The sequence below is a fragment of the Falco rusticolus genome, unplaced genomic scaffold, assembly GCF_015220075.1.
Source record: "Falco rusticolus isolate bFalRus1 unplaced genomic scaffold, bFalRus1.pri scaffold_160_arrow_ctg1, whole genome shotgun sequence".
Taxonomy (NCBI): Eukaryota; Metazoa; Chordata; class Aves; order Falconiformes; family Falconidae; genus Falco; species Falco rusticolus.
In genome coordinates this window covers 800-23,679 of record NW_023618178.1, presented here as the reverse complement: position 1 = coordinate 23,679, position 22,880 = coordinate 800, and the positions used below count along the sequence as shown (strand labels likewise).

Sequence of the window (22,880 nt, the reverse complement as noted above, 5' to 3'; positions counted from 1 at the left end):
ACACTGTGGCAAGACTCCCGCATCCGGACTGCCTTAATAGCCATCTCATTCATTTGCAAACAGTTGTTCCTGGGATACCTTGCCTGAGTCACAGAATCGGCACAGAATCGGTTAATTTTCTCCAGCCAACAGCTCATAGTTAACAGCAGTTCCCCGATTAAGGTTTTCAGTCAAGGCCACTACACATAGCTCACAAAAATCAAATAACCACATCATATACTGTATCAGTTAGTACCATACAAAGCAATAACTTCCAATCCTGCAGTGTGAGTGTACAAGGCTCTGCCATCACTTCAGGAAGGGACAAATAACAAATGTATTATGAATCCTCCCTTCCCGCACTGCTTTGCTTAACTCTTTAACAGCCTCGTATTGCACAGGCTGCCACTCTGCAGGTTGATTTGTCTGACAAAATACTGAACATGCCATAGCGACTCCCAAATCCCCTCGCTTAAGTGTTTCCCACTTGCATTCCTGCCACCGATCCCTCAGACTCCCTTTCACCCTCCCCAAAAATACAGTCAATGCATCAGGAGAGACAAAGGGGTGGGGGAAAGGTCTAGCTCCTTTTCTGAATCTATAGGACCTGGATCAAAAGGTTTATCAGTGTCAATGGAATCATTGTCCGAGTTGTCCTGTTCCCGTGCTTGGTCCTGTGTTGTGAGGGTCGCTGCAATCAGTGACAGAAGCTTTGGGGGCAGAGGAGGTGTGGACAGAATCACCATTGCTGACAGTGTGTTGAGAAGAGTCGCGCTGTCGGTGGAATTTACAGCCTCCTCCAGTTCAGTGCTTACACTGTTTGTGGAATTTACAGCTTCCTCTGGTTTAGCACCGTTAGCAGAATTAGTCCACACTTGGTGAAGAGTAGTCAGAATTTGCCACCAAGGTGCTAAATGCATTCCCGACACGGAGTTCCCCTCCGCGGCAGCATCATACAATTGGCTGCTGTATGTACACATTTTCATTTCTTTCAAAGTCTCTAAAGTTTCTTGGCTGCTCACCTGTCTTGATGAATACAGGTGTTATCCTCGGGGTTTAGGTTGTCCGCCTGTCCAGACAGCAAGACGATCGTTCAGCCAAGCCGTCTCCTCCGGAACGCAGCCCTCTTCCACGAGCTGTCTTTTTTTACCAACCAGTTCCGTCCTTATTCTTCCAAGGCTTCGGAACACCACCATAGGGGTCACCATTTGAGGAGACTGAGGCACGGACTCCCTGATCTGACTAGAAGACCCTTTATGAGTCCATAAATGTCTCTTTCTGGGGACGAAGCCTGATTCCCCGTTACAGATTTCCCACAGCTCACCTGTCAACTCCGGAGGGATTTCTGGCCGGCTCCTGCTTCCTTTCAGCAGATCATTCAAAGTTCTGTGGGATTCGCTGCATGTCGCTCAGATAGGCGATTCGAGAGCCCTTCACGTTAGATCCTTAAACGCATCACGTCGGGGTCACCAATTTGCAGCGAATGAAGAGACGGGACGCAGCTTGATGCAAGCAAATGTCAATTTATTGTACAGAAGCACGAGGTTTTATACACTTTCAGAAGCTGCGCGCTTTAAACAGATTGGTTCTTGAAGCTAAGCATTGCATAGTAGGCAATCCCTGACTGGTGGTTAACTACCAGCAATTAACTGCAAGGTGTTACCTTTCCTTGGCGCCATCCTTGGTGCCATCCGTCCCCCACTCCCCTGTGCTCTGTCAACACGTCTCATCATGTTGATTGCTGTCTAGACAAGCTCGAGCACATTCCCCTCAGCTAACTGATTGCCACGCATGGTCCTAGTTTCCAGCCCGCTCCTGCACTCGGGACCCCCAGCCCTGAGGGCAGAGGCTTTGCTGCGGGGAGAGCAGGCCAGGGGGATGCCTCAGAGGAAGGGCTCTCTCAGTCCCTGATATTATCCCAGCTGGCACAGGATTTCCCTCCTGGGAGGTGTTTCCCTGTGCCAGGTCTTTCCCTGTCAGTGCTCACAGACCCCATCCGAGCCTCTGTGCACTGGCCCCGCACAAACCTGCCTGTCTGCAGGGCACTGGCTGGGCGCAGGGTCCTGTCCGCAGGGGGAAAGGGCAGGTCAGAATGACCCTGATGGCTCCAGCAAAGGTGCTGCTGCTGCTGTTCATAGACAGAGGAGTGGCTGAGGGCACTTCAGGAGGCTCCTGGCAGATCTCATCACTCACAGTTCCAGCTAGGAGTCTAAGTGACCTCTTCCAGCTTGAGACCTCCTTTTTCATCTCTCCCTTCCCCCTCCTGCCCCCAAGAGCAGGAAAATGAAATCACAGACTGAGGAGAGCCCTGTATTACGATACCGATCTCTGCCCTGACCTTCCTCATGAAATCAGACTTCCAGACATGTCCTCAGGTAACCTAGACCTGAGAGCAGCCCTGAACCATGCAGCATAGAGGAATCCTTCCCTACTGGGTGTCACGCAGTGTCACCACTGAGCTGTGCGAAGCTGCTGGGCAGGGTGAGAGCTGCCCCTGGCAGGCGGCAGAGCCCCTGCCCCAGCACACAGCTCCCTGAGCTGCAGGGACCCTGCTGGCAAGGACAGCCCTGGGCACCCCTGCCTGCACAGCCACCTTCACAGCCCTGCAGCCGGCCCTGGCACAAGGCAGCCCACATGCCCTGGCCCTCCCACGCTGCAGCAGGGAAGCCCTGCTCTGCAGCACACTGGCCTCCTCCACAGCAAAAGGCTCCCACACGGTCCCACAGGCTGGGCCTGCCCCAGCTGCTGCAGACCTGGGTAGGAACTGCAGAGGCATTGCTCTGTAGCCAGAGACTCACCGGGTCAAGGGCTGTGAAGATTTCTCCAACAGTGAGCTCTCAGCATCCTCCCAACATCCCAACAAGGTCTGCTTTTGAGCTCTCCCTGCCTCCCTCCTCTGCCCCTCTGGGCTCCCTCCAGGTGTCCCTGGGGCTGCAGGGGAACCTGCTGGGGAGCAGCCTGATGCAATCACTCATGCTCCTTGCCTCAGCTGGGCAGAGACACTTCTGTCCAGCAGTGGCATTTCTCTGAGGAGATAAAGTTTTGTGCATGAGTATCAACTTTTGGTAACCCATTACCAGACAGGACACCAGGAAGACTGCAGCAAAGGATCTAAGTACTCCTAAACAGCATGTGTGTGCGTGTGTGTCTGGTGGTTCTACAGGCAGGGGCGGGGAGGATGTCTTCAGTGCTTCAGTAAGCATTGCAGAGTCAATTGAAGCTCTTCCTTGCATAGTCCTAGGGGTACAAGGACTCAGCTCTCCTTTGCCCATGCCAGGTCTCTGCTCTGAAGCAAAGCCTTTGCACCCACGGGCTCTGGGACACTTGGTTCCAGGTTTCCTCATGGCAGAGCTGGGCTGGTGCCACAGCTGGGGGGCTTCAGCCCAGATGTGCAGCAGTGCCCTCAGCCAGGGGCCCACGCAGAGGCAAGTGGAGCCGGTACTGTTGCAGACAGAGCTGTGACACTGAGGGAACCAAGTGCCAAGGCAGGTGGCAGAGCTCAGCACAGCTGCTCTGCAAGGACAGCAGCCTCCAACCATTTCAACATTCAAAATGGAGTTTATACTTCTGAGGCAGTTTCAGGGAATTCTAAGGAGTGTTCACCCCTTCTGCACAAGCCACAGCCTGCCAGTATGTTACCTGGCACCTGCACTCTGCTGCTCTCCTGCCTCACTCCCTCTGGAAGATGAGACTCCACCATTTCTTTGCTTCTAGAACCAAGGTAGACATGAATGATGCAGGATTTTAGATCCAGGTGAGCAGAATTCTGATGCAAAGAACCTGCAGACACTTAAAGAAGCATTGTCACTGTGCTGTCCTGTGACTGTTAGCAGGTGGTTACTTGACCACTGGCTTGCAAGGTCCCACCAAACCTCTGTCTTGGTAGGATCCAAGCCTCTGTCTCACTGATCCCCTCCTTCTTCACTCACCTTGATGTCTATAGGGTTGTTCTCTCACATAATTCTCACTCCTCTCCCTTTGTGTTTTGTCCTTTCTGCCTTAGGTTTATCACAGAGGTGCCACTAGAATTGCTCATTGGATCAGATTTGGGCAGGGGCTGGTCCATTTTGGAGTCAAATGAAAGTGGGTTTATTGCCATGGAGTCAGCACTTGATCTCTTCTCAGCTTTGCCAGCCCTACAAACCCCGTGACCACTCCGAAACCCTTGCCATGTAAACCCACAGCATCTCTAAATTCCCCAATAGGATGTGAGGTTATTGATCCTAAGGCTTCCTCACTCTGGTTAAATAAGACTTTTCCCCTTCCTTTCCCTGATTTAGGTTATTTCACAGCAGAGGTGCGCTGGACCACAGCTGTGTCATCAGGGCCAAGATCAGACATGTCACAAAAACAATAATAATGGGTAACAAGTGTCCAAGGTCTGAGGAAAGCAAAATTTTTTACAGCAGAGCATGCGGGGGTGGTGGACAGAGGTCACTGTAAAGGTGAAATGAGATGTCCCTAATGAGAGCAATCCATGTTGTCCTTGGGGCCAGAGAGATGCAGGGCTGGACTGTGAAGTGCTGGCAGGAGAGGGCATTGCTGCTGTGATGTCTCTGCAGCTACAGAGGACATATGGTTCAGCTGTGGTTGATGTCCAGGAAGGACAAGGTGCTTTTGATTTTGTCCTTGACAATGGACATCCTGTGATCCAGGAACCCTTTGAAAATTATTGGTCTGTTTCTCTATTGCATCACCGTAGCGATTACTTTCAACAGTGCTGGCTAACTGGGGAGGTCCATGAAGACTGAATGTTAGTCAAGTTGTGCTCACCTACAAGACAGGCAGAAAGGAGGATAACTACAGGCCTGTCAACCTTATCTTAGTGCCAGGGAAGGTTGTGGAGCTGATCATCCTGAGCACCAACAAGCAGCAGGTGCAGCGAAACCAGGAGGTCAGGACCAGACAGCATGGGTTTATGAACGGAAGGTCCTACTCGATGAAACTGATCCTCTTTTGTTACAAGATGACCTGCCCAGTGGATGAGGGAAAGGCTGTGGATGCTGTCTAACTGGACCTTAGGAAAGCCTTTTTGCTCCATCTCCCACAGCATTCTGCTGGAGAATCTGGCTGCTCATGGCTTGGCTGGGTGTTCTCTATGCTGGGTTTGAGCTGGATGTACATCCAAGTCCCAAGAGGGGTAGTAAATGGAGTGACATCCAGGTGACGGCCCATAAGGAGTGGTGTTCCCCAGGGCTCAGTGTTGGGGCCAGTCCTGTTTCAGAACTTTATCAATGATGCAGCCAGGGGGATTGAGTGCACCCTCAGTGAGTTTGCATACAACATCAGGTTGGGTGGGAGGGCTGATGTCCTTGAGGGCAGGAAGGTTCTGCAGAGGGATCTGCACAGGTTGGGCTGTTTGAGTGAGTCCAATTGTATGAAGTTCAACCAGGAGAAGTGCCAGTTCTGCACTTGGGTCGCAACAACCCCACACAACGCTACAGGCTTGGGGGAGAGTGGCTGGAAGGAAGCCTGGTGGGAAAGTACCCTGAGGGTGCAGGTTGACAGATGGTTGAGCATGAGCCATCAGTGTACCCAGGTGGCCAAGAAGGCCAATATCATCTTGTCTGATATCAGAAACAGTGTGGCCAGCAGGACCAGGGCAGTGATCGACCCCCTGTACTCAGCACTGCTGAAACAACACCTTGGACACCATGTTTCCATTTTGGGCCCCTCACTTCAGGAGAGACTTTGAGGTGCTGGAGTGTGTTCATAAAAGGGCAACAAAGCTGGTGAGGGTCTGGAGCCCTGGTCTGTGGAAGAGCAGCTGAGGGGACTTGGATTCTTAGTGTGGAGAAGAGGAGGCTCAGGGGGATCTTACTGCTCTCTAGAACTACCTGAAAGTAGGTTGTAGATGGGTGAGGGTAGGTCTCTTCTCCCAGATAACAAGAGACAGGACAAGAGGAAACGGCCTCAAGTTACACCAGGAGAGGTTTACATTGGGCATGAGGCAAAACATCTTCACTGCAAGGGTGGTCAAGCATTGGAACAGGCTGCTCATGGAGGCGGTGGAATCACCAGCCCTGGAGGTGTTTCAGAAATATATAAATGCAGTGCTTGGGAACAGGATTTAGTGATGGAATTGGCTGTCCTGAGGTAACAGGTGGGTTTGATGATCCTTGAGGTCTTTTCCATTCTAAATGACTCTCTGTTTCTATGATTCTATGATATTGCAAGCCTACCTAGACCAGATGCTGAGAAAGCTGGTCTAGCTCACCCTGCCTTAGTATGGGGGTTGGACTAGATGATATCCAGAGGTCAGTCCAACCTGAAAAGAATCCATAGAGCTAGAAAAGCATATATAAATTGTGTCAGCACCAATACAGGAGTTCATGTGAAGAATGTTTCTCCATTCAAATTACTTTTGTGAAATGTATTTGATCAATCAGGAAGAAGCAAGCCTGCTTTTCTATGGTCAGGTGGTGGGCCAGAAAGAGGGTGATGGGGAGGTATGGTATTAGGAGGGCATTTGAGTCTCAGGAACCCCTAATGCAGGAGGAAGTTCATGGCTGTGAAGGGGCCTGTGAGGCCAGCTCTGTCTCTGGAGGTGACAGGCCAGCAACAGGAACATGTGGCTAGGGAAGTCCCTCTGCCAAGGTAGAGCATAGGTCCTCTCCAGGAAAAGGCCTGGGATACAGATTGTCATGTCCATTTTGCCTGTGTACATGACAAGACAGCAGCAGGCATGTGGTGTAGAAGACCATGTGGAGATTGTTTCTCTGTGGTAAGGGGAAAGACCACCAGAAGAAGCAAACAGTGTTGGTTCCCTGCATAAAGGGGGGTTCCTGCGACCGTAAAGCTTTCCTGGGTAGTGGGAAAAAGCAGGAAAGAGGAAAAGATTTCACAAAGTGTAATATTGAAAATGGAGAGTGGCTATCAGGAGGAACAACTGTCACTCCAAGGGTCCTGCTGTGGTGCAAGAGCTCAGCCAGAGGGAATCTGGATCAGCCCATGGCTTTGTGTTTCAAGGAAGAGCCAGTGAGAGTGGAAGTACCTCAGTGAACACATAGAACTGTTGGGGTGAGAGCAAGGCAGGGCAGCGAGATGGTGCCTACAGCCTGCACGGAAACAGGGGCAGTTGTCCAACCATGTAGAACAGCCTGCGGTGGAGATGGAAAAGGGTTTTAGCAAGGCTGGAAAGCCTGAAGAGAACCCAGCTCTTTGTCCCCTTGGCTATGGCAGCTGTTTCTGACACTGAGGCCTGTGAGAAGACAAGTTGTCCTCATGGCACAGGGGCATCGTTGCCTCCTTGCAGCCCCACCGGGAAGCTGGATGTTGTTGTGCCATTGTTGTCCTTAACATGGCATTGGATCCCCCACCTTCCATGGTCCCCAGGAAGAGCCCTGAGCCCTCTGTGAGGGACAGCACTGACCTTCCCACAGGCTGAAGGTCATGGCTTGGCCTTTCTGCTTCATCAAGCAAGCAAGCAAGCCAAGGCTTTGCTCAGCAGCAGAGCTGCCTGCACAGCGCCTTTGCCTACCTGCACTCACAGCCTCCAAGGATGGGCTCTAACAGGGCCATGGGGAGGCTTTCTCAGTCATGGCCCTCAGCGGGGATTGTTAATGCTTCCAGGGACTTTGGGGTTTGCTCCTGACTTGGTGTTCTTGAGAGGTTTCTTCAGTCTCCTCCGAACACCTGAAGTCCACAGCACCACAGACACCCTGGGCTCATTACGAGGCAGAAAGCCCTTGGGAGCCCTGTCTCCTCCATCAGGGACACCTGGTCTTCAAGTTTGGCTTGTACACTTAATGAGGTAAGGTTCAGCAGTACAGTGAAAGAGAAAGGCAGGTAATGAGCACTTTGGAGAAGTGATAGAAGGCTTTTCCAGTTGCTATTGATGCACAGTGTCTCCTGAGGAGGTGCGGACAGGTAGGGAAAGCAGTTCCTGGAGCTCAATACTGTGTGGACAGTCTTGCTCTTCACGTCTCCAGCCTCACTATTTCAGCTGAATATAGCAAGTTCTTGGCAATAATTATTGGCTACTTGTAAACAGAACTAAAAGAGGGATTGCTAACAGGGAGTGGTGGATGGTGGTGGTGGTGAGGGGACTGGGATAGAAATTAATAAATAAAAACACATTTCTCAGCTGTATTATTGCTAGTTCAAGCAGATCCCCATGAGGTCTATTGCCACAACTGAAGAGTTGCCCATAGGGAATATTAGAGACAATACTGAAAGACAGTCCAACTGTTCCTCTCTGAACCTTAAAGCAGAAGCTACATCGGTAGAATGGGTTGGAGTGATCATAGAGGAAGAGGAGAAAGGCATCTGGAGATGAACTTCTTAACCCAGAGCTGCAAATCAGGAAACCGGGATGTCAGTGTATTCCAAATTTCTTGAATTCCATAGAAGGTCTCAACTTTCTGGGACTCATGACAAATACTAGGATGTTTCCAAATTTTTTTTATATCTGTAGAAATTCCCCCACTTTAACCTACATATACACCGCAACTGCTATTAACAACAGCACAGACTCTGCCTTCAGACGCCAGCTTCATATCTAATGCCATTCCATTTTGCACAGCTCTAGGGGCTACTCCTCACACTTCTTCCTGCAAAGCCTTCATGGCACCTGCAGGGTCCTTGGCCATCTCTTCCATTCCTGTGCATCTCTTTATCACTGCCTTCTCCAATTCAGGAACCGCTGACCAAGGAGTAACCGAGGCCACAAGAAGGCTGATGATCTGGGCTATCATTATGACACCCATTACATCTGAGAAGCTCATAGGCCACTAGGAGGCACGTGGCCATGAAGGCGAGTTTGAGGTCCCTGGAGTCTCCAGCTTCCTTGGGGGATTGGCCATCAGCAGCCCAGCCGGTTATGGCTGCAGTAAGAAAGGCACTTGGACTCTGAGACAAAGCGTCATTTCAAATGGCCTTGGTTAGAGCAAACTCTCTACACACAGAGACAATCGTGTCAGCTGTATGCCGTCCCTTCCGAGGCCGGGAACACGGAGTTTCCAGCGTTGGGAGAGTGGTGCAGCAAGTTGTGCAGATCCTGCCTGCAGAAGGCTTATCCCACATTGTCTTCTGTGGGATCTTGAAGTGTTTTCTGCCAGGGAAACCCATTCTAGTCATCACTTCTCGTGTTCTAAGAGGAGATGTTCACTTGGGAGTTGGTAACTGCAGTCCCAGGTAAAGGTAAGGGCGTGGGGTTGGCCATTCACCAGCAGCTTCCTGCAGATTTCTTCTTCCAATATGGCTTATTCTGCAACCCAGGGACACACTCAGCACAGCACAGCCTGAAGGCCAAGAGGTACGTGGAGCACAGCACAGGCCTGCTCAGGTTTCCTGTGACGCTCATCACTAACTCCTCCATGTACAATGGTCTTCTGCTCAGTATCTCCAAACCTCCTGATGAAAGTTAGAAGGAGGACAATGTCTCCTTTATACCGCTAGAGAAAGGGACCTGTACTTGAAGGCCTTGGTTGAAGGGAAAGTGGAAGATGATCCCTGTCCAACATGGTGCAAATGCTCTGCAGGACTTGTTTTGAACAAAAAGTTGGCAGGAGTGGTGAAAATTCTAGACGACAACTTTGGGTCAAGTATGGGTGAAGGTGGTAGGGTACAAAGCAAGAGAGGTCAGCAAGACAAATTGTAGCAGGGCTGAGTAGAGAGGAAGGATAACCACCAACAACCCTTGGGCAGAGCTCTTCCTAATGCAGCCCAGGATGCCATTGGCCTTATTTGAAAGGTGCAAAGCCAGGAGAAGAGAAGGTTTTTGGAACACCTAATAACAGCTTTCCCATGTGGTCTTGGGTCATATCAGCAAGAAAAGGCAAACAGGTTTACGCCTCTTGCGCATGATGGGAGGATGAGGGCCAATGGGCATCAGCTGAAGCAAGGGAAGACAATCTTTCTCCCTGTGAAGACAGTCAAGCACTGGAGCAGATGTCCCAGAGATTTGTGCCTTGTCCATCCTTTGAGCTTTTCAAGACCCACTTGAAGGAAAGCCTGAGCTACTTGCTCTGACCCTATCGCTGATCCTGCTGTGAGCAGCACATTGGCCTGGACATCTCCTGAGGTCCCTTCCAGCATGAATGATTCTGCATCTCCATCCACCATGGATCTTACCTTCATGATGGGATGGAAACCACTTAGGTTCCCGGTGACTGTTGAAGTTAAACAGAAAGTTGGTCAGATGACATGTGACTTTCTCTTCCCACTCCAAGCTGTGTAGCTCAGATGCAGGGCTGCTTGGCAGGTACCCCCGAACAGCCCTGATTGATTCCTGTTCTTCACCCTTTCCTTCTTTGGTACCTCTTTTCCCATGCACAACTGATTCTCATTGACCACCCTTGTATCCTCCCACGCAAGCAGCCTGCCTCTCCTTTCCCTTTCCTCCCTGGACATTGTCTGTGTTCCTTTGGGGATTCTGAGCTCTTCACCATGGGAGTGCCTACCATGGTCAGCAATGCCACTGAAGCACTGCCTCCCTTCATTATCTGTGGCGTCCTGCAGTTCCTTATGCTGTTACCTTGCCAGAGGCACCACAGGGCAGGGTGAGCCATGTCCATGCACATACCAAAGCTGGTCCAAGTAGCACCTTCCAAAACACTGCGATTGTGAAATTGGGACCTCAGAGGTTTTCCAAGTAGACATGGTCAGCCCTTTAGTGGGGGCAGAATAACCGCACCTATGAGGGCACCTGAGTGGCTGAGGTACAAACCCAAGGAGGAGAAGGACCTGAGTATTATGAGGGATGCATATGAGCTACTGGTGCATGCTCAGCACATCTAAGGCCAACTGCATGTGCGGCTGAATTAGGGGGTGGGTGGCCACTCAGACAAGGGATTGATCATCCCCCTTAACTCAGCATCATCACCCCTGACACAGCACTGTTGTGGCCACATCGGGATTGTCTGTGTCTGGGCTTTGAGTTTTCTCATTCTGGAGGAGTGGGGAAAAACTGGAGAGGCTGTGGAGGATAACCTGCCTGGATGGAGTTTGGAGCCTGTGGAGAGAGACTGAAGGTCCTGGGTTTCTTGAGACCGGCAAAGTGGAGCCTCAAGGCACTACTGTAGTAGTGTGCACCTGCTTAGAAAGGGAGTGTGAGAGATAAAGGAGTGATTCCTGATATCGGCAGGAAGAGAACAACTCCACAAGGTGCAACTTGGAAGGATATGATTGGATGTGAGGAAAAAAACTGTCCCTCTGAAGCTCTGAGGGTTGCCCTCTGATCCCAGTGTTCACCCATAGGGAGCCTGGATCAGCCCATGGCTTTGAGTTTCAAGGAAGAATCAGGGATGAGTGCAGAGTCATCAGTGAAGGCAGACAAGCAAGGGTGTGAGGGCTGGGTGGGAAAGAAAGAAATGTGCCAACCACCAGAGTGGAAAGGGGTACCAGCAGGGACAGTGTAGGGCAACTTGCAGTGGAGATGGCCCAGGGCTGCAGCAAGGCTGAATGGCCCCACAGGGGGCTGAGGCCTCTGTCCCCCTGGCAATGGCAGTTGCCCGTGTCATCAAGGTCTGTGACAGGAAACTTGATTTGGAGGGTCTTATGTTCTGCCCTTCAAGGGCTTGGGGGTCAGGGCTTGGCCTTTCTGCTTCATAAAGAAAACCAAACATAAATGGATTTTGCAGCATTACAACCACTGACACAGTACCCTTGCCTACCTGCAGTTCTGGCCTCTAATTAGCTACTTTAACGAGTCCATGGGGACACTTTGTCAGTAAAGGCCCTCAGCAGGACCCATTAATGTCTGAAGGTATTTTCAGTATTGCTTCTGACTCGCATTCCTTCAGTTGCTGGTTCAGTCTTTACTCAGTAGCTCAGGTTCATGGCAGGAACTCCCAGTGCCCTAATGAGGTATTTATCTTTTTGTCATTTCCTTCCAGTCTTGGAGACCTGTGTAGCTAATTGGAGCTGTTCTATTCAGGTAGATAAGAGAGAGGAGTTCAAATTGCAACTGAAAATAATTAATTTATATTTCATAGGTTATATTTTGCTACCTTTAGGTTAGAGGGGAGGTTCTAGCAGCATTCTCCAAGTGATAATGATGCAGAGTGTCTCCTCAGGAGGTCTGGAGTGGTAGGAAACACAGTCCCTTGAGGTCTGACACAGGATGGACAACTTTTCTCTCAATGTCCCCAAGCCCACCCTTTTTCTCATTGTTCCCTGGGACTTACATCCCTTCTCCTTACATCAGACTTCTCCCCTCAGTTATGCTGATGGTTGCTGCAGCTCCTTTGCACCATCTCACACCTGTTTGCCTTAGAGCTCTGGCTGCACACAGGCGCAGAAGAATTTTTCATATCTGCAAGCAACGTGAAGAATGATCAAGTGTCATAAATAAGAAAACACCTTCCACAAGCATATGCCAAATTCAAGCTCTCTCTTATGAGGTTGCCTTTCTGCAAGGGACACTCTTATAAGAAATCTTTTAGGCTGGTAGATATGGAAATATAGATCTAAACACAAGGAAAGAGTTGGTTATGGAGACAGATCGGCTGTGGGGAGACATGCAAGCTTTTCCTTCCTGAAGCTAAATACAGCAGCACAGGTGAGAGGTACCTAAAATACCAAAGAATAAGGGGAGGACAAAACTGGTGAATAACTGGAAGACCTTTGCTGAGACAGTCTGCTGAAAAGAAGACTTCAGAAGTCATATATGTCTCCTGGTCAGGTGCAAATATGTTGAAGATGAGAGAAATTAAGGACGTGGTATAACTGTAATAATAATGGTGAAGTTCTGGTTAAAATCACTATTTCTTTGAAGTATCACATTTGAAAGCTCTTTGAATTGTCAGGGGTCACTTGTGAGAAAGGACAAGCGCTGCAGCTGTCTTGGAAGGAGTCCATAAGTGCAGCTGGGGAACCACAGGCTGCACAAACCCCCATGGTGAGGGGTGTGCCACCAGTTAGAGTCCCCTTGGGTGACATTTCTGGCACCTGAGCGGGTAACTGTCCAGGTGGATTTCCCAAGGGTAAATCACACCTCGCCAACCTGACAGCCTGCAGTTGTGCGTGAGGAGCTCCACAGTGGATGTCACTTCCCTCAGCTTCAGCAAAACTCTGGCCATGGTCTCCTTCTGTGTTCTGCCCAAGTGAGGCCGTGACACTCTGGGTGCGTACAGAAAGAGATGGGTAAAACACCAGCGGGATGGTCAGGCTGAGAGAGCAGTGGGGAAGGGCTCACACCCCACCTGGCAGACACTGGGACATACTGGAGCATTGTGGGCAGCACAGGGGACTGTTCTGTGTGTGGTACAGTTTAGGAGCTGTACACATGGCCCAGTGGAGGCAACTGCCACAACGTCTGGTGATGGCCCCGACTTTGGAGGACCATTCTCGGGCCCTAGGGATGCCATCCAGGGAAAACCTGGCAGGTGGGGTGGCCGCCCTGTCAGGAGCTGCACAGATGCAGGACGGACCAAGGGCAGAGCCTGCACCTCCCTCGGATGGACTAACACCCTGCAGCTGCAGGGCCTGGGACCTGCCTGGCTGGGCAGTGTCTGTGCAGAAAAGGCCCTGGTGGTGCTGGGGGACAGAAGGCAAAACACAATCCCACCCCGTGACCTGGTAGCAGAGGCAGCCAGCAGTGTCCTGGAGCGTATGAAGAGGTGCCTTGCCAAGAGAGTGCGGGAAGTGATTGTGTCCCCATGCTCATCGCCATTACACCATGTGTAGACTGCTGTGTTCATTTTTGGGCCTTGACTGGTGAGGGACTGAGGCAAGAAGTGTCTCAGTGGCTCGAGACAGAACCCATGACAGCAAGGAAGATGTGTATGACTGGGAGTGAGTTCAGTGAAGAGTCACTGAGATGCTCAGGGGCTGGAACACTTTCCTAGGAGGGGAAAATGAGGGCAAGGCCCTTGTTCAGCCTGCACAAGGGAAGGCCTTGGGAGCCTCCTAGTGACCTGCCAGTCCCAACGGGGAGGTGGTCAGGAGGATGAAGCCAGTCTTGGAGCTGTGGTGCCTGGCAGGAATGTGATAGGCAATCGTCAGATGCGGAAATAAGAATGTTCTTGGCAGGAGATAACGCAATGACCAGCCTCCACATCATGGGGTGCTTGAAGCTGTAAACAGAATGCAAACAAATGCTCTGCTTGGATAGTATGGACTTCTTTGCTAAAAGTGGGTGGTGGAAGAATGTCAGTGCTTTCCAGTTCTATGGAAGATTTAAGGTCTCTGGGAAAGAGCTGAAGGTAACAGTTTAGCTCCCCCCTTTCAGTCTGTGACACCCAGATGCCTGACCTGCTCTTCCTTCCCCTCTTCCCATCAACTGATGAAGGGATGAGAAGAAAGGAAGCAGAAAGGCCCTAGGACTTGGAGGGCCATGAAGTCCTTTCATTGGTCACCCCATCAAGAATCAAACTGGGATGTGAGCCTGAAAATTTTGATTCAACAAGGTCCATGGACAGGTTAGACTTTGTCTATGGTTGTGCCTAGAGACCCACACACCTACAGCATGGATGATGCTGGGGCCTGTTATAGTTGAATTTGAAATAACTAGAGTCCAAAATAAATTCACTAAGTATTTATTAAGGCAGGAAAGCAAAAACAGCGTGCTGGGCAGCCGGGGAGGCGCAGCTCCATCCAGGCTCGCAAATTCTGACAAGTAACACAGCCCTTTTATTCTCAGCTTCAAAGCTGGTTTAAGCAAACAGTTATGCTCTCAGTCCCGTAGCAAGAAGCTGTATATTACAAAACTAATCTATTTTTACACTAAGGTCTAGACGAAGACAAAGGTTGTCATAGTACATGAGATTATGGTTTAACATTGGCCTTGTGAAGGTACATCTCGCAACCTCATGGTTAAGAGTTAACTCATTTCTCGCCAGACAGAAGGTTCTCAAATCTGTTGCAGCAAGATCATTCCTTTTGTTAAAAGCCCATTTAATCAGCAAATTACCCTTAGTTACTTATTACAATTGCCCTCTTCTTTTATTTATAAGTGATTTGCTGATTAAATCTAGACAATACGTCACAAGCCGCATCTAATTCAGGACTTTCATTTGGTATAATTTTCATTTCCATTTCTGATTGTTTCCTTACCATTAGCTGCATTTTTTCTAACCTGCTTTTAACAAAAGTTACAAATTTATTGATGAGACAGGGTCCAAAGGTCAGAGTCAATAACAAAATTATTTGGAAAATTACAGTACATTTTTCCTGGGTTTGAGTTTGGACAAAAGTAATGAGCCCTCTGGTTAAGACATGGTTGTGTGGGCACTGAATCTCAGAGATATACTAAGAAACTTGGAGCACCGGCCGTAACATTAGTTTTCAATATAACAGAACCTTCCAATCGAACCTAAGGTCCAATTGAAGGGTTGATGTTCATTTTCGAAAGTCATGGTAATTAATATTATTATCAGGATAACAGCCTTCATTTCCCCACTGTTAGTACCTCTCTGCCTTTCCTCGTCTACTCTTTTGCAGAGAGCAACGGGATATCAATATCTTCTCGGTAGCAGCAGGTAGTCTTCAGGGGAATTTTGCTGTTATTCTGTCAATAATTTCCAAGGTCTAAAGAGTTAGTTATCTCTCAAATATATTTCCACCTGTTTGGTTGTTGTGGCCGTTTCCAGGATCTTATAGTACACTGTCCTAAAACTCTATACCAGTCTATTTCATATACTTCCCAAAGTTCAGGTATTGACAGTTCCCATCCACAAAATAATTTACAAATTGTCTCTTAATTGAAATGCAAGATCACTTTTTATCACAATTTAAACACTGGCAAACAACCCAGCATAAATGTTCGGAAGTAGGGTGTTTTAAACAGGGTATTCCACGGATGTCTCCTGTACTGGGTGATTTGGGTGTATCTGTCTCTGTCTCACAGCAAAAGGGAAAAACCTGAGGAGTTCCTGTCAGTTTGTATAGTCCAGCTCCCCCTGTTTGGTCAGGTATTTGTTCTTCACTCCAGGGTGCAAAATGTACCTTTCGTAGGGTAATTCCAGGTAGTATTTGGAACCATTGATATCTCTGGGAAGATAGGTCCCTTAATTCTGCTGGCATGAGTCCATCCTTTTTCCGCTGTTCGTACAGCTGTATCTGTGATAAGTAAAACAACAAAAGGTCCTTCCTGACGGGGTGTTAGAGAAGTTTCTTTCCAAGTTTTTATCAATACCTGGTCTCCAGGTTGAGTTCGGTGTATGGAAATATCCAAAGGAGGTCTTTGTACTACCAAACCCTTCTTTTTTAATTCCTGTCTCCTTTTTGTGAGTTCTAAAATATATTCTGTTACACTTCATGCTGAGGACTCAATTTTAATTTTATCAAGGGCTCGGTAACCTTAGGGGTCCCCAGCAAATAGAGCCCCTGACCCCCCTCATCTTCTTTAAAGACTTTTTTCATCCATGCTCCTTTTTCGACAATTCCTTTGCAAATGCCGCCCTCTTGCGGCAATAGAAACACTCTACATCTTGTGAGCCAGATCCCTTTCTTTTAGGATTTTCTGGGCCCTTCCGGGGCCTTTCTCCTCTCCTGTCCAGATTTTGTCCTTCTCTTACAGCTGCCACCAAGATTCTAGCCTGTCTCTTCTGACTCTCTAACTTTTTCCTTATATCGATCCAAGATTTAGCCACAAACTGAGTTTTCAGCAGGGCTTGACCCACTTGACTATCAGGGTCTAGTCCAGGATATAGCTGGAAACTCTTTCTCAACCTTTCTAGCCATTCGGTGGGGGTTTCATCTTTTTTCTGTTGTTCACTGAAGGCTTTATTAATATTTTGTCCTCTGGGTACAGAGTCCCTAATTCCCTGAATTATCATATACCGGAGATCGACTATATTATTTCTATGTGTGGGATCTTGATTGTCCCAAATGGGCCGCTGTAAGGGCCATTTTAAATCTCCAGCTGGGCCATGTTGGTGTCTCTGATCCCAGTGTCTCATGCCTGCCATTCTGATTATCCCTCGTTCTTCATTTGTAAACAAGATCTTTAAAATAGCCTCCATCTCGTCCCAAGTATAAATGTTAGGGCCGAGGAATTGATCAAAACATTCTGCTACCCCTAATGGGTCTTCTAACAAGCATCCCATTTCTTTCGTAAATTCTCTCACATCCCCAGAGTTGAGGGGTACAGATACAAATCTGACTGTGGGTTGTGGTCCCCCCATAGCAGTCTCCCTTAATGGATATAATAGATTTTCCTCCCTCCTTTCTCTAGTTTGACTTCTAGTCATTATTCGATTAGGAGAGGCCTCTTCCTCAGATTGGGGGGGGTGCTGTTGGAGGAGGATCAGGACCCTGTGGTGATGGAGGAGGGGGAATATAGGGTGGGGGAGATACTGGAAGTTCGTCTTCCTCCCGCCTTCTCTTCCTATCCTTTTTATTTTCTTTTAATGGGAACAAATTAGCAGTCTGGGCTGTACCCAGGATCCATAAAAAGGCATATTCACTCTCCTCCTTATTAAATGGTTGTTTATTGTTAACATATATATTCAGTTGTTGACATATCCAGTTCTGAAGGGATCAAAAAAAAGGCCAATATAAATCCTTTCTTATTTGTTTTCCTCCCCATACTTCCATACAATAATGGATCATTTTTTTCCCTGGACTTCCCCTTTCGAGAAGGGGAGGTGTCCCAATATTGAATCATTAGGCCTAACGGGCTATCCTGGGGTATATCAGGGAGCCCACCCCCACCCCATACCTCCTGCATGGAACAGAAGCCTTACTCTTTTATGGCCCATCTTCCGAGAGTGCCTTCTTTCACACAAAATTCACTTGCTTCCCTCCGTTCGTGGCCCACGCCCTCACGGACAATGGGAACCGCACTACAAGGAGGTCCACACTCGCTTCACCCGGTGGACTACTAAGTCTGGTGGACATCTCAGTCACTCGCACTCCGGGTACCCAATCCCCAACCCAATGGAACCACAATATACTCACTCACTCCCGAGTCTTTGTCCGGCTCTTTGTGCACAAAAATTACGGGGAACTGCAGTACCTCCTATATCTTTCTTTTTGCATTCCTCACTCAGTTCGGAAAATCCAGGTGAGCTAAGTCGGAACCTCCTCGGGGACCATCCGAAGATGGAGTGCACTCCCAGAGTTGAAGTCCAAGTCGGCTGTCTGGATCCAAGTCATGGCACCAAATTTGTTATAGTTGAATTTGAAATAACTAGAGTCCGAAATAAATTCACTAAGTATTTATTAAGACAGGAAAGCAAAAACAGCGTGCTGGGCGGCCGGGGAGTCACAGCTCCATCCAGGCTCGCAAATTCTGACAAGTAACACAGCCCTTTTATTCTCAACTTCAAGGCCGGTTTAAGCAAACAGTTATGCTCTCAGTCCTGTAGCAAGAAGCTGTATATTACAAAACTAATCTATTTTTACACTAAGGTCTAGACGAAGACAAAGGTTGTCATAGTAACATGAGATTATGGTTTAACATTGGCCTTGTGAAGGTACATCTCGCAACCTCATGGTTAACAGTTAACTCATTTCTCGCCAGACAGAACGTTCTCAAATCTCTTGCAGCAAGATCATTCCTTTTGTTAAAAGTCCATTTGATCAGCAAATTACCCTTAGTTACTTATTACAGGCAGAACATAAGACCCTCCAAATCAAGTTTCCTCTCACAGGCCTTGATGACATGGGCAACTGCCATTGCCAGGGGGACAGAGGCCCCAGTCCCCTGTGGGGCCATTCAGCCCTGCTGCAGCCCTGGGCCATCTCCACTGCAAGTTGCCCTACACTGTACCTGCTGGTAACACTTTACACTCTGGCGGTTGGCCAAACTGTTGATACAAGAATCGCCAATTCTGATGGTAAAATTGGTGGGCTAACACGACCTGCAGGTGGGCCTCAGGAACAGGCACCGACAGAGCCACAGAACCTGGAGCATCAACTCCAGCATTGCCATCGATTGCAGAACCGCGTAGGGAAGTGTGGCCGTAACATGCATAACATAGAATGGAGAACGGCGTTTCCAAATCCCTTCCCGAACTACAGTCAAAATTGCCAAAAAGCTTAGGATGGGTGATACGGCCATGGACAGCCAGCTCCAACTGGGAAAGGAGGGCTGCCACACAGGCTGAATCAGTAATGAGATTAACAGGGCCTGGGAAATAAAGAAATGCCAAGGCCGCAGCCCGCAACGCCATGACTTGCGATGATCCTTCCTGATGCACAATTTGGGAAGGCCATTGCCCATTTTTTTCCAAGCCACTGCGGCTTTTCCCACTTTTCCAGACCCATCTGTAAATACCGTATCACCTTTGATTGGTGGTCTCCAACTCAGTTGCCGTGGCTGCAAAGTTAGATCTACAGTCATTGCCCAAAGTGGATGAGGTGGATGATGGTACTGAACTTGCCCTTGAAAATTGCCAAGAGCCACTTGAAGGGCAGTAGAGTCTGACAGCGCCCATTCAGCGCAAAATTGTTGTACAGGGGCTATCACAACATGTGGAACACCTCCAGTCCACTCTAAATATCTTTTGGGGATTTTTACGATCAATTCAGTAACAAGTTCGTACCATCAAACCAGCAGATTTCATAGACTGCAAAGGCAAAGTGATCCCAGCTTCTGCCTCCACTCCTGCTTGGAACCCCTCCTATTGCCTCCCCTCCCTACCCTCACCCCCCCGCCCCACCCCCCCTGCCCCACCCCCCGACACCACCACGCCCAGCACCCGGAACCAGGCACTCTGTGACATCAGTCCCACGTCCAAGGGAACCCTGGGCAACGGGAATCCTGCGGGCAGTCCGTCGGCAGCCGTACTGGTGGCGACAAGCCCTCGTCCTTGCAGCTGCCACATGTCGCTGGCAGCGATGGATTTTCTGCGTCTCCTCGTTGTCCTGCTGGCCGTGTGCTGTCCTGTGCACGGCACATGGGACAGCTGTGGGTAAGTGGCCCGAGGCTCTGGGAGGGAGTTGGGCAAGCCTTGTGGGCTTCACTGGAGGGGGCCTGCTTGTCCCCCGTGGCCACCCCCCAGGTTCCTGAAAGCCATGTGGGAGGCTCAGTGCCTTGACAGCAGCCAGGCCGCCGGCACAACTGGTCTGCGGGCTGAAGCAGAAAGCGGGGCGAGGGGAGCGGGTTTTGGCCCCACGGGTTTCCTCGGCCCGTCTGGCCATGCCTTGTGGGGAGGGAAGACGGCTGGCCTTCAGCCGCAACGGCGCAAGCCATCCAGCAGCACAGTAAGGAGTTTCTGGTTACAGAGGGAGCTGCGGGCTTCGTCCCATGGCTTTGCACTACGGCATGTCGCGCGTCGTGGGTGGCACAGATGCCCTGCCGGGGGCCTGGCCCTGGATCGTCAGCATCCAGGCTCTCGTGGAAGGAGGCACGGCGCACATCTGCGGGGGCTCCCTCATCAGCCCACAGTGGGTCCTCACAGCAGCCCACTGCTTCATCGAGGTCAGGTAAGGAGGACCAGGGCTCGGGGCTAGCCCCACAACACTAGCAGGTGCCCTGAGCGCAGCGGCACGTGCTACTGCCGTCCCCTTGCCCTGCAGGACGCCCAGTGCCTGGGCACTCCGGAGCCCCGCCGAGAGGCTGCTCAGGAGAAGGCTGGGCTCGTGCCACTGCTTCCCAGCAGCCTCCCGCTCAACGCTGCTTGAGCCCAAGGCACGCGAGGGCAGTCGCAGCCTCCCTAGCGCTGCTTGCCTCTCTCCCTCGTCGAGCAGAAGGCAGGGCAAGTGCCGGGCTGCTGCAGCACGTGGCTGCGCTCCCTCTGAGCCCTCTCTCCATCTGCCTTCCAGGGACATCACCGTCTTGCGCGTGGTGCTCGGTGCCACCCAGCTGACTCAGCTGGGCCCTGAGGCTCAGGTGCGCGCCGTCAGGCGGCTGCTGGTTCACCAGCACTACTGGAACGTCACGCAGAGGAACGACATTGCCTTGCTGGAGCTGGACCAGCCTGTCCAGTGCAACAGCTACGTACAGCTTGCCTGTGTGCCCGACGCCTCGCTGAGAGTCTCAGAGCTGACAGCCTGCTACGTCAGTGGCTGGGGTGCCAGGAAAGCAAGAGGTGAGTGGCCCAAACGCAGTGGCGGTGCCAGTGCAAGCTTGGCCAGCTTGGGGAAGGAGGATGCGCTTCCTGACGGCAGAGGCGAAAGCCAGTGTCAGGCTGTGGGGGCATATGCCTCTCTCTTCCAGAGAGGGGCCGGAGCCATTGACCCAGAGCAAGGCAGAAAGGCAAGAGCGGTCCAGCGCCTGTCGGCATGCAAAGCCGAGCCCCGGGGGAGCGCTTCAGCCAGACGCGGGAGGAGAACTGGCAATCAGCGGCTGGGTGTTCATTCCTTTCTGTGCTCTTCACAGCTGGAGGATCGGCATACATGCTGCAGGAGGCCCAGGTCCACCTCATTGATGCCAGGGTCTGTAACAGCAGCGGCTGGTACAGGGGGGCCATCCACACCCACAACATCTGTGCTGGCTATCCGCAGGGCGGCATCGACACCTGCCAGGTAGGAGCGTGCTACAAGCCAAGCCCCGGCAGCACAGGCAGCCCTGCCACAACCGCCCAAACGTGCGCCATCACGGCCTTTTGCTGGCCACTCACACTCCCATGGCTGGGTCCCCACCGCTGAGGGCCTTACCCGCCCTTCCCCATGGGCAGGCCCTTGCCCAGGGCCTGCCCGCCTTGTCCCAGAGGCTTGGCACGCTGCCCAGAAGGCCCACGCGGTGCCCTTGGCAGCCCACAGCTCCACCATCCCAGCCGTCTGACACACCTTCACCACCACCGTGAAGAGCGGTGAGAGCGAGCCCTGCCTTACAGGCCCACCGCCCCCTGCCAGGCAAGCTTCTACAGAGCTTGGCTGGCCACTGAATGCAGCTCTGGCAGGTGCCGTGAGAGAGAAGGAGCCAGCCACCGGGCTGACGGTGGCCACCCAACAACCCCTTCGTCCTCTCTCCTGTGCTGCAGGGGGACAGCGGTGGGCCTCTCGTGTGCCAAGACAAGAGCGCCGACTACTTCTGGCTTGTTGGCGTGACCAGCTGGGGGACAGGCTGTGCGAGAGCAAGGAAGCCCGGAGTCTACACCTCCACCCAGCACTTCTACGACTGGATCCTGGCGCAGATGGGCCTGCGCCCAGCAGTAACCACTACTGCAAGGCCACAGCCAGTCTTCACCTACACCCCCGTTCAGAGGCCAAGGCCAAGGCCAAGGCCAACAGAATCGAGCCGGTTTCCACCCTGCCCGTTTCCAGTCCAGAAGCTGCTGGACTTCTTTACTCGGCTGCAGGAGCTCCTGCAGTACCTAAGGGCGAAATAGCTTGGAGCAGCACCATGAGGAGCATGCAGGGCAGGCTGCAGCGCACGACGACCGTTTCCTGCTGGGGCAATCCCTGCTGATGAAAGGCAGCCTCAGTGACAAAGGCCTGCTCTGTCCTGCCCGCGCTGCTCACAACGGCAGAACTCAGCAGGCTGCCTTCTTGCAATAAAGTGTTTCCGTTGGCATGGCTAACCATGCGCCAGTGCACTGCAGTCTCCTGTGCGAGGCAAGGACTTCCAGAGCCGGCACCTGCCGAAGGAGGCAGGCTGCCAAGTCGGGCACAAAGGGTCACCGCAAAGGGCTGAAGCTCTGCCTGCTCCGAGAGAAGCATGAGGGAACAGTGGAAGGAAGGCAGGCAGGTCATAGGAGGACTCAGGGCCTTGGGGGTGGCAGTTGGAAGCAGAGAATGCCTTGGGCTGGCTCCTGCTGGCATCCCTGTGGGCTTCTGTACGAGGCGCAAGCCAGCCTGCACAGGCCCCGCTGCTGTCGCTGTTATGCAGCGCCTCTTCTACCCCGGGCTCCCTCTACTGTGTCCCACACCACTGGCCTGGTGTGATGGCAGAGCCAGTGGCACTACCTGGCTCTGCACCTTTTTGGTCCATCAGGGCAACCTGGGTGCCAGTGGGGAAGCTGGGAATTGCCCTTGGCCAACACCTCTCCCTGGAGCTGCCAGAGGAGGAATTCCTTGTGGGTGGCAGGGATGCCAAAGCATGAGGAATTCCCCATTGGATGGCAGGG

At 51.2% G+C, this 22,880-nt stretch overlaps 1 protein-coding gene across 1 annotated transcript; it reads left to right on the top strand.

Moving 5' to 3' along the window:
• The first annotated feature begins 18,700 nt into the window (after nucleotides 1–18,700).
• LOC119142013 (acrosin-like) lies at nucleotides 18,701–22,522 on the top strand. The gene is made up of 5 exons (XM_037374717.1): nucleotides 18,701–19,781; nucleotides 20,095–20,295; nucleotides 20,635–20,900; nucleotides 21,191–21,336; nucleotides 21,795–22,522. The coding sequence occupies exons 1-5, from the start codon at nucleotides 19,693–19,695 to the stop codon at nucleotides 22,140–22,142; spliced, it is 1,050 nt and encodes a 349-aa protein (XP_037230614.1). The 5' UTR covers nucleotides 18,701–19,692; the 3' UTR covers nucleotides 22,143–22,522.
• The last annotated feature ends 358 nt before the right edge of the window (nucleotides 22,523–22,880 follow it).

Bases quoted from the DNA above. Each gene is read 5' to 3' on its own strand.
- LOC119142013 (XM_037374717.1), top strand. From the start codon at position 19,693: ATGTCGCTGGCAGCGATGGATTTTCTGCGTCTCCTCGTTGTCCTGCTG. The intron at 19,782-20,094 runs GTAAGTGGCCCG...TTCTGGTTACAG, and splicing joins GGCACATGGGACAGCTGTGG to AGGGAGCTGCGGGCTTCGTC. The intron at 21,337-21,794 runs GTAGGAGCGTGC...CCTGTGCTGCAG, and splicing joins GCGGCATCGACACCTGCCAG to GGGGACAGCGGTGGGCCTCT.